The sequence below is a fragment of the Mustela nivalis genome (genome assembly GCF_964662115.1).
Source record: "Mustela nivalis genome assembly, chromosome: 7".
Classification (NCBI taxonomy): Eukaryota; Metazoa; Chordata; class Mammalia; order Carnivora; family Mustelidae; genus Mustela; species Mustela nivalis.
In genome coordinates this window covers 89,927,147-89,938,653 of record NC_139026.1, presented here as the reverse complement: position 1 = coordinate 89,938,653, position 11,507 = coordinate 89,927,147, and the positions used below count along the sequence as shown (strand labels likewise).

General features: G+C 46.9%; 1 protein-coding gene across 1 annotated transcript; it reads left to right on the top strand.

Annotated features, from left to right (window-relative positions):
• Positions 1-3,017: 3,017 nt before the first annotated feature.
• KRT84 (keratin 84) lies at positions 3,018-11,269 on the top strand (the record flags this gene model as incomplete). Its single annotated transcript, XM_082741384.1, has 9 exons — positions 3,018-3,554; positions 4,742-4,950; positions 5,554-5,614; positions 7,063-7,158; positions 8,031-8,195; positions 8,361-8,486; positions 8,603-8,823; positions 9,284-9,315; positions 10,710-11,269. The coding sequence occupies 9 exons, from the start codon at positions 3,018-3,020 to the stop codon at positions 11,045-11,047; spliced, it is 1,785 nt and encodes a 594-aa protein (XP_082597510.1). The 3' UTR covers positions 11,048-11,269.
• Between the last annotated feature and the right edge of the window lie 238 nt (positions 11,270-11,507).

Sequence of the window (11,507 nt, the reverse complement as noted above, 5' to 3'; positions counted from 1 at the left end):
TTTTCTCCTGCTTTGCATCTATGATGTGTATCCATGCATTCTACAGAACAAGCTAGCATTCCCTCCACATGTCCTGCTCTACCAAGCACTGGGGGCACAGAGAACAAAAGACACAAAGTGTCTGCACCCTGGAGCTCATATCCCAGCCTGGCAAGCAAGCAAATCCATGCAGGAGAGGACCACTAATGGTGACAACTACTAGGGGAGAAGGGAGAGGGAGGACATGGGGCAGGGAGGTTTAAATAGGGGATGACCTATAAGCGAAGACCTGGAAGAATTGAGGGACCTGGTCATGCAGCTATTTGAGGAAAACAAGTTTCTGGCAGAGAAAAGAGCAAGTGGGAAAGTGTCCGAGGCAGGAGTTTTCCTGCCTATTTGACAGACAACCAGGAGGTCAGGGTGACTAGAGCCTGTTAGGATAGATAGAGGGAAATAAGGTTAGTGAACATGGGAGAGCAGGCTGTGGAGGGTCCTGGATGCCACTTACTTTGAGTGGGATGGGAAACCATAAGAGCCTAGAAATGACATGACGGAAGATGTTGTTAATGGATCACTCTGCACTGTTAAGAAAAGACTGAAGGGGAAAAGGGACACTGGCTGGAGGACACACCAATGGACCCTGTGAGAAATGATGGGCTTGGGCAACATGGCAGCAGTGGGGTGGCAAGAGGGAGTAGGAGCCCACATACATTCTGAAGGGGGGACTTGCCAATGGATTAAATGAATCCATTCAGTGAATTGAAAAAACAACAACAACAACAACAAAGGAACCAAGGATGACTCTGAGATTTTTGGCCTGAGCTACTACTATAGGGATAGTAAGCCTAGCAAGAGGAATGTATTTAGCAGGAACTATTAGGAAAACAGATACATTAAGGGTGAGATGCCTATTTGATACCCAAATAAAGATGTCGATTAAAATATACGTGTGGATAACAGAAGGTATGTTCACCAGAATGCTATGCCTTGGCAGTCATCACTGTGGATAGACAGTATTTAAAGACATGAGATTGTGTGATGTCACCAAGGGAATGAGTGAAGATAAATAAGTGAACAGGTACAAAGACTGGTCCCAAGGATGCTGCAATGTGTAGAGGTTGGGGATATGAGGAGAAACTGGTTAAGAAAACCCAAAAGAACCTGCCAGTAATATGGCACGAAAATCAGGAGAGCATGGAGTCTGGAAACCAAAAGAAGAAAGCGTTTCAAGGAAAGGGGAATGGTTGACTATGTCAAACACTGCTGAGAAGCTGAGTGAGAGGGCTATGGACAAACCACTGCAGTTACCAACGTGGAGATCACCAGCGATCTTCACAAGAAGGATTCTCTCATTGTTACTTTCCTGCTCTCTTTAGTCATACACCTGATAGCTGGGTCAATGGAAAATAGCTGTAAACTAGGAACAGAGGGAAACATCCTCAATTTAATAAAGAACATCACCAAAGAACCCACAACTAACATCCTACTTAATGGTGAAAAACTTGAAGCTTTCCCACTAAAATTAAAAATAAGGCCAAGAATTCCGCTCTCCCCACTGTTTTTAACATCATCCTGGAAGTCCTAGCTAATGCAGTAAGACAAAAGGAAATAAACGCTGTAGAGACTGGAAAGGAAGAAAAGAGTAAATACCCAAGCCCAATAGCTTAGGTGAAAAGCACACACCCCCTTCCTTCCAAGTAGAATCCAAGCGTCCCAAAGGATGCCAAGCATCTAGTCAAGTACAAGTTCCACCAGGCACAGGGCAAGTAGGATGAAGCATGTCATGGACTAGAATAGAAAAGGCAAACACCTGTCTTGGGGTCCTGAAGTATCTGCCATATGGATAACAATGATAATATCCAGTTGCTTAGAACTTTTCCTTTTCTATCCAGATGCTTATTGCTTTGTCTCTCATCCAAGTACTAACCAGGCCCAACCTTGCTTAGCTCCCAAGATAGATGCATTCAGGGTAGTATGGCCATAGACCAGATGCTCATTGCTTTGCGTCTCTCTATCCTAATCAAGGATTCATCAGTAATGGAAGAAACCTGCACAAAAGCCTATAGATCAGCCTTGATGTGTGTTTTGGGGATTCAAAACCATGTGGTTAACTTTCCACAAGGTACATGATGAAACCATTGGCATGCTTTGGCCTCATATTACACCCCGGAAGTATTGACCAGAGGAAGTCCTTAAGATAACTCTTCCTCTAGCATAGAGACTGTCTTCTTATCTCTGTACCCTCAGCACCAACCACACTGCCTGGGACAAAGCAGGCAACTGATAATTGTTGAATGAAGAAATGAATTCATGAGTTAATCTCTTCTGAGTGTCTCAAATCAAATATGTGTCTATACTAACCCAAATGAACTTTACCGAAGATTCGACTTTTAGGTAACAGCCAAACCAGAGCACGGAAGACAGATAAGACAGTACAGAAGGTTTTTGGACTACTTAATCCATCTACAGAGATGCAATAAACCGTATTCTTGCTGTATCATTTCTTATTCAGAGCTGTGCAGAACCTGACCCTTCTGCATATGCCCCTCATGCCACCATCTGTTTAGGGGATTATAGCTGTATGGAATCACCTCTTTTGAGCCTCTTGCTAGAGGTGTTACGTTCCTAACTTTCTGGTGGTTAGCCACACTTGTAGTGAAAAAGTCTATTGGATTTATGACCAAAGCAAATTTATGTCCCCATAATGGCAATTGTGGTGGACTTGCGGGAAAAAATAGGACCATAATGTTTATGTGTTTATGTGTTTTTAATGTTTATAGGTTTGATGTTATAGCCCTGATCCTGAGCAGAATAGGTGTGTCTGAGATTAGCTCATTATTAACAAAGTTACAGGCATGAAGAGTTTCTAACTACCCAAGCTCATAAATGCATCCAAATGTATCTTCTGCGTTTTTATGGGGCCAATCCTCAGATCCCCAGACACATAAAAGGGGGAAAGGGATCCACTAGCCTCAGAGGGACTCTCAGCTCCAGCTCGCCCCACTCTGCAATCCCTGCTCTTCACCCAGGAAACCATCATGTCTTGCCGCTCCTACCGAGTCAGCTCTGGGTGCCGCATGGGCAACTTCAGCTCTTGTTCTGCAGTGAGCCCCCAGAACCTGAACCGCTTCCGGGCCAGCTCTGTCTCCTGCAGGAGTGGGCCCAGCTTCCAGGGCCTTGGCAGCTTTGGTAGCCGGAGCGTCATCGCTTTTGGATCGTGCTCACCCCGGATAGCAGCTGTGGGCCCTCGTCCCATCCGCTGTGGAGTTGGCTTTGGTGCTGGCAGTGGGATGGGCTTTGGCTTCAGTGATGGGAGCAGTGCTGGTCTGGGCTTTGGGTCCAGCAGTTGTGTTGGTCTGGGATTTGGAGCCGGCAGTGGTCTTGGCTATGGCTTTGGCTACAGAGTTGGAGGATTTGGAGTCCCAGTGGCCCCATCTATCACAGAAGTGACTGTTAACCAGAGCCTGCTGACCCCCCTCAACCTGGAGATTGATCCCAATGCCCAGAGGGTGAAGAAGGAAGAGAAGGAGCAAATCAAGACCCTCAACAACAAATTTGCCTCCTTCATTGACAAGGTACCTATGACAGCTCAATCTGTGGGTCTGGGTGAGAGCTAAAATGCATTGGGGTGTCCTCTTCTTTAAGAAGAAACATCCCAGGCCTGAGGCATTAGCCTTGGCCCACATCCTTCAGTAGGATTTTTGGGTCACTCTGCTGCAAAACAAGGACAATCCTGAGGAAATGCTGCAGGGTGGGATAGACAAAGACAGTGGTTGTGTCTTCTGGAGGAAAGAGGAACATCCAGCCATATGTAAGGGCATCTGGATAAACTAAGACCTAGCACCTAGTCACTTAGATAAGTCTCCCAAACAGGCTAGAAGCATTAGGACTTTGGGCAGATGTTGACTACGTGTTTAAAGGGCTTTATCCTTTGAGATCTTCCTGCTCTTTTTGAGATTGTCATAGTCTCTCAGATTGGGTAACCACATCTGTTCAGGCTCGGGAATGTAGAGAATGGAACTGAGAAATTTTTGCACAAAAGAAGGAATGTATACTCCTCACATGGAGTACCCAGATTCAGCTGAGTTGCCTAGATTGAGGAAAATAGTAGGAAAGCACCATGGGAAGTCATCTTCAGACTGATGAGAGAAATAGTGATGTGGAAATGATATCCCACAAACCGTGTCTCCATGGAGCAGGAATCCTCTATATCTGAGAATGGAAACTCACCTCTGTGAGCTTTAGGCACCTCATTTTTGAAATGAGGGGGCGGAGCTAATGATCCAAGTTCTCCTCCAGCTCTACAATTCTCAGCTGATGGAGTATCGGGTGGTGCATATGACTTATGACCTGAGAATTCCCACCTCCTAATACCTTATCTCCCACCCCAAAATACTTTACTCTGCTCCTCATTCCCTGCAAGGGACAGCCAATTAGTTTTTAGATAGAGGCAAATCCCAACTCAGGTAAAATCAAATTTTCCAACTTCCCAGTGGGCTGGCTTATACCTTTCTTGGAGGGTAGAGGGGAAATTGTACTGGAATGTTTTGGTTTAAAAGCTTCTGCAGTTGAGCCTGGCTGAACATGAGGAAGACCTAGTATTCCAGCTTCTACTGAGTTAGAGGATAAATAAAAGTCAGCAGACAAGAGGACAATGTCAACCTGAGGCTGAGAGTCATCTCTGGCCACCTGAAGAATTTGTTGACATGTAAGTGACCTGTCAAGCTCTTCAGGTATCATTTCTTTGCCCCTGTGGATTTAGGTGCGGTTCTTGGAACAGCAGAATAAGCTCCTAGAAACCAAGTGGAACTTTCTCCAAGAGCAGAAATGTGCCCAGAGCAACCTGGAGCCCCTCTTCGAGAATTATATCACCAATCTGCGGAGGCAGCTGGACCTAGCAAACAGTGACCGGGCCCGGTTTGAAGCTGAGAGGAACCACATGCAGGATGTCCTTGAGGGTTTCAAGAAGAAGTAAGTGACCTCTGGACTGCATAGACCAAGGACAGGCAGGGTTTGGTTCCCAAAGCTGCTGCTATACTCAAATAACAGCAGCTGGTTGGAACGGGATTGAATGCTGGTTTCAATACTTAGCTTAGAGATAGGAGGAGGAGCAATGATATGTAGGGGAGGAGGAGGTGGTGGAGACCCTCTGTGGGTCCTGAGTAAATAGAAGTCTTGGAATTGAGCATGTGTTGTCCCTCCTCTTGTCTGTGGGAAAGGGCAGTGAACTGTAGAAACAGCCCTCGGTTCTGAGAATAGTGTTCAGACTCAGCAGTGAGTTGGGTCCTACTTTCTCTATGTTCAAGTGAAATGACTCCAAGTCTTTTCTAGCAGAGGAGCATAGCAATGGTCCATGTTTTCAGACCCCAAATCTAATTTGAGAAAGTAAAAGGGATTTGGAAAAACTCAGGGCCACCGACTCATAAAACGTCTTAAAATAGAGGCAAAGTAGATGAGAATATGTAGGTGGCAATAGGGACCCATGCTCCTGGATGTAGCAGAGATATCTTAAGAGGCTCACTGGAGAGTTGCCAGTTCAGGTGAGAACTCATCCTTTCAATCCTTTTCATCCAGGTATGAAGAGGAGGTGGGATTCCGGGCCAGTGCTGAGAATGAGTTTGTGGCTCTGAAGAAGGTAAGGGAGAGCAACAGGTCCAAGCAAGCTTCTCCTCCAGACAAAAATAATGTTCCCAAGACAAAATTCACCCCCGCACCCCCCACCTGAAACTGCCCAGGCAGCCCCATGGATTCTGGGGCCACTAAATAGAGTGGAACCTCTAAAGTCATAACAGGTTCCCTCTGGAGTTCTGATTATTTAGGATTGGGTCTTCACCAGAGCAGAGCTCTGAAGAGATGACTTTTTAAGAGTCTCAGTTTTTTTTTTTTTTATTAATTTCTTTTCAGTGTAACAGAATTCATTGTTTATGCACCACACCCAGTGCTCCATGTCATATGTGCCCTCCATAATACCCACCACCTGGATCCCCCAAACTCCCACCCCCCACCCCTTCAAAACCCTCAGATTGTTTTTCAGAGTCTATAGTCTCTCATGGTTCATCTCCCCTTCCAATTTCCCTCAACTGCCTTCTCCTCTCCATCTCCCTATGTCCTCCATGTTATTTGTTATGCTCCACAAATAAGTGAAACCATATGATGCTTGACTCTCTCTGCTTGACTTATTTCACTCAGCATCATCTCTTCTAGTCCTGTCCATGTTGATAAAAAAGTTGGGTATTCATCCTTTCTGATGGAGGCGTAATACTCCATAGTGTATATGGACCACAGCTTCCATATCCATTCGTCCGTTGAAGGGCATCTTGGTTCTTTCCACAGTTTGGTGACCGCCGCTATTGCTGCTATAAACATTGGGGTAGAGATGGCCCTTCTTTTCACTACATCTGTATCTTTGGGGTAAATACCCAGTAGTGCAATTGCAGGGTCATAGGGAAGCTCTATTTTTAATTTCTTAAGGAATCTCCACACTGTTCTCCAAAGTGGCTGCACTAACTTGCATTCCCACTAACAGTGTAAGAGTGTTCCCTTTTCTCCACATCCTCTCCAACACATGTTGTTTCCTGTCTTGCTAATTTTGGCCATTCTAACTGGTGTAAGGCAGTATCTCAATGTGGTTTTAATTTAAATCTCCCTGATGGCTAGTGATGATGAACATTTTTTCAAGAGTCTCAGATTTTAAAAGGGTGGAGATCTTAGATTATCCATATTCTCCTTGCTTATAAATAGGCATTTAAAAATGTCCTGTACCCCTGGAGATAAAAATATATTATATGTTTATAAAAAATTTAAAAATTTTTTAAAAAATAAAATTTTTTAAAAAATAAAAATAAATAAAAAATAAAAATGAAAGTGAAAAAAAAAATGTCCAGGAGCCCCCAAAAGAGTTTTCATGTTGTAGTAGGAAGAAGAACAATCATCACTAAAGTGCATTCCAAGGATACTCCTACTTATCCCAAAGCCTGTCCTGGCCCTGTGTGGATTGGCCTGATCTTTCCACCCACCTCCAGACCCTGCCAAGTTTAAACAGAGCATAAGTAATGACCATTTTCACTTCTCTCTTTTATACAGGATGTGGATACAGCTTTCTTAAATAAGTCTGATCTAGAAACCAATGTGGATACCCTAACTCAGGAAATTGACTTTCTGAAAACTCTATACATGGCGGTAAGCATTCATCCCCTCTGAGACAAACAAGGAGATCAATGCTTGGCCTGGACTCCGGGGGGCTTCGTCTGGACTAGCATTATTTCTAACATTTAGTATTGTACATCTTCTTCCCATTCCAATCTACTACCCTCTATTTGATGTATCTACAAATAGAGAAAGGAAGGTAAGCATGCAGGCTTCTCAGCAGGTCTATGAATAAACTCCTTAGATCTATGATCCAACTCCTCGTTGACCAATCCAAAGAGAGGTCTAAGAGGTCACTTTCTCTCTACCAATCAGAAGACTCTGGAAAACTGATTTGATAGTAGATGTAAGAAAAACTGTGTTTGACCTAATTAGCTAAGTGAACTAGTTATCTTTTGCTTGGTAAGTGGTCTGTTTGGTCTGGTACAGAGCCAGCCAGAGCTAATTTCTGGCTTTGAGCAGAAAGGCATCAGAAAGTTCCATCTGGAGCCCCTGGTTCTATTAAGGACTTGAGACAGAGAAATTCTTAGACCAATATGTTCTAGAATATTATCAACTCTCAACGACCAGCACAGTCACTTTGTGGATAAGCCAAGGAAAACTTCAATCCTAGTATGGTTCTCATTCTCCTCTGCCAAGTTTCTAGGCCCCACATATTCACCTATGCAAATAAGGAGTTAAAGGCATGTCTTCGAGTATATAACAAGGGTTTCAATTCACACTGAAATGGTTCTTGGTTCGTGTCTTTTTCTCTGTTTTCGGTTTGGATGGGCAGCTCCATCACTTTGCTCTGAACAAATGAGCAATGCTCTCCGCTCCTGAAGACACTCCTGGGGCCTCTCTGGCACAGTCCTGGCCACTGATGGGACTCTGAGCCCAACTGTCTTGTTCATCCTCCAATACAGGAAATCCAGTTGCTGCAGTCACACATCTCAGAGACATCAGTCATCGTGAAGATGGACAACAGCCGGGACCTGAATGTTGATGGTATCATCGATGAAATCAAAGCCCAATATGAAGAGGTTGCCAGGCGCAGTCGGGCTGATGCTGAGGCCTGGTATCAGACCAAGGTGGGAAGAGGTTTGGGGAGCTAAGGAAGGGGTATAGGCAGCTCTAGAGTAAGACTCTTGTATGACAGAGGAGGCCCAGTGGAAGTTGAAGGCCACCAAGTCAGTTGGGGCTGTGGTCTCCACTCAAACTTTGGACCCTCCTAACTCTCCCTCTCCCACCCACAGTATGAGGAGATGCGGGTGACAGCTGGACAACACTGTGACAACCTGCGCAACACACGGAATGAAATCAATGAGCTGACCCGTCTGATCCAGAGACTGAAGGCAGAGATCGAGCACGCCAAAGCTCAGGTAGGCAAAGGAGAGGAGAGAAAGCCCCAGCGGGAGGAGAGGTGGCTGTGTTTCTAGCCCCAACCAGGGATCCCCCGTCCCTGCCAAAGCCCACCTGCATGCCACCCTTCCTGCAGAGAGCCAAACTGGAGGCTGCAGTGGCCGAGGCAGAGCAGCAGGGCGAGGCGGCCCTCAATGATGCCAAGTGCAAGCTGGCAGATCTAGAGGGTGCCCTGCAGCAGGCCAAGCAGGACATGGCCCGGCAGCTGCGCGAGTACCAGGAGCTCATGAACATCAAGCTGGCCCTGGACATCGAGATCGCCACCTACAGACGCCTGCTGGAGGGCGAGGAGATCCGGTGAGAGCTCTCAGTGCAGCCAGAGGGAGGGAGGGCATCAAGAATAACTATATTGGGGAGGGACCAGATGAAGAACTTCCAGATTGAGCCATCTCTAGAGGTAGTAGTACCTTCTCTGCAAACATTACTCAGGTTGCCCTTCCCAGGGAATCAGAAGATGATTCTATATTTTTGCCTCCAAAATACAAGTTTGTAGACAGGCTGCACCAGAATCAAAGGATATTTTGCGTGAGTGGTTGTCTGTTTAAAAACAATAATAAAACCACATTTCCTCCAATATTTTGATTCAATAGTTTGGGGGCAGAGTCTAGGAATGTGTGTTTTTTCAAAGCTGTCAGGATGGCTTGTAAGCCAGGGGTAAGAACAAACAGTCCACTCTGCCAAGAAGTCCCTTCTTACAGCACCAGCTTTTCAGGGAATGACACTGCTTGTGATCTTACTTACTTCTTTCTCTCCCCAGAATCTGTGAAGGTGTTGGACCAGTAAACATATGTAAGAAACTTAATCTTTCTCCTCTTCACATTCCTCTCCTCGGGCTCTGTATATTTCCTTTAAACTCAGGCTCGTGTTGGGATCAGGAGCCCATGCTGGGCTTGCTAGCCATGACAGTCAAGTGCAAGGGAGCAAGAACCATCTGGCCTCTGGTCTGGGAACATCACTTAGCTGAGGTCTGAGATCTCCCCAGAGCCTTCATTCCCTAGAGAAAACAATCACAAAGGTTTATAGGGCAAAACAGAGGGGAGAGAGTTCCAGAAGAAAGTCAGACTTTTTCCTTTAAGTGGTCTTGTCCTTCAGGGACAAACCCCAAAGAAGGAATGAAAAGACCTGTGCTGAGGAGTTACCCCCACACCTGCCAGGCAAAATATTATTTGTGCCCAAAGCATGCAGGAGATTATGTGGGGCTTGAAGGGGTAGGTGGGGGAGCTAGGCACAAGGAAGGCAAGACCAGCCCCTGCTCTCTAGAATCAAAATCATCTTGAGGTGAGCCCTATCTATTGTCAACCTATGCCTCAAAGCCCTGAAGAGAAGAATAAGCATTAGCACCCCCCTTTTAAGCTCACTTAGAGAAAATAGCTGGTTTACCAGAAGTCCCAAAGTTAGTCAATGGCACGGTCAGAATTCAAACCCAGATATCTGGTCCCAAAGTACAAATCTACAAAGATGCATGGTGCCCTGAGAGATACACTGGGTGGGCCAGGCAATCAAAGCTACTCATCCTTGGATGACCTGCCCTCTGGGAGGAGGAGGCAGCAGGGAGTGGCTTTCTGCATGAGATCAAGCTTGAGTGGAGGTCACAGATGGTAGAAAGGATTCTGGTAAGAGGAGAGGGAAGGACGGGGGACCCTCCACAGACAGGTCTGGTCTAAGCAAGCTTTAGTGGGATTGGCCTCCTGGGGTATGGAGGTATGTCCAGTGGATACCAGAGGGCTATAGAACAGAGACATCAATGGGTCAGGAGAGAACTGGCAAGGGACTCCTTTTGGAGGGACAATATGGGGACCCCCAAGGAGCATGATATAGTCGAGGAGAGAAGCCCCATGGCTTCATTGGGGCTAACACTCCAGTTGCCTGGGTAATCCAGCTCACCACCCAACCTGACTTCAGCCATATATAAATGACAGTCAAATATTACTATATGAGACCTGGGGAATTGGCCGAATTCTTCCATTTTCATCTGAATGTTTAACTTTAGTGGAGTCACGGCCTTTGAGTCACACAGACAAGAGAAGGGAAAAGTGGGTATTGTCTGTGTAGGCAATAGGAATCACTTCCCCTGGTGACCCCAGTCCTGTCCCCTCCACCCCTGCTACCAGCAGTGAGCATGGAAGATTGGACCCCAGGTGTGGGCAGCCTGCCTCACTGACTGTTTCCTCTCCCTCCTGCAGCCGTGAGCAGCTCCCGGGGTGGTATAGTGTGCGGGCCTGAGCCCCTGGTCGCCAGCTCCACACTCTCCCGCTGTGGAGTCACCTTCTCGGGCAGCAGTGGCATCCGGCCCAGCGGCACCTGCAGCTCCAGCCTGGGTGGGGCCCGGGTCATCAAGGCCAGTGGGGACCTGCTAAGTGCAGGCTCCCGGGGTGGCTCGGTGCTCATGGGCGAGGCCCCCAGCACCCCCTGCCCGCTGCCCACCGAGGGGAATTTCAGCAGCTGCAGTGGGGGCCGAAGTAGCCGCAGCTCCAGCGTCCGCTTCATGTCCACCACCACCTCCCATCGGACCAAGTACTGAGAGGCCAGCGTCAGTGAGCCACCGCCCAAGGAAGAGCCATCTCAGTGTCACCTGCTTCTGTCCCAGAGACGTCTAGACTCTGGGTCAAAGGGGGATCCAGCTACCACACCTGCCAGGAAGGCAACGCCGCTCTCCCCAGGGATGGATCTGCCTGGCCCCTGTCCTCGGGGGGATTTTTTTGCCACCTAGGTGCTGTGTCTGCAGCCCCAGTAGACTGGCTTCTCCTTGACTCCACATTTCTGCTCCTTGGATCACTCTTCACCATTCTTGAACAGCCTGAAGAAAGGTACATTCCATACAGTTACACAAATCAGTGCACCAGGGAGAAAAAGAGCAGTTCAAAGCCAAAAATAATGTGCTTGGGCTCTATTGCCCTCCATTGCTTTGGATTAATTTGGAGAATGGAGAGTTGACTGCCCACCCTGCAGGTGTCTTTAGCCCCTGCCTTTTGCTTCCTTCT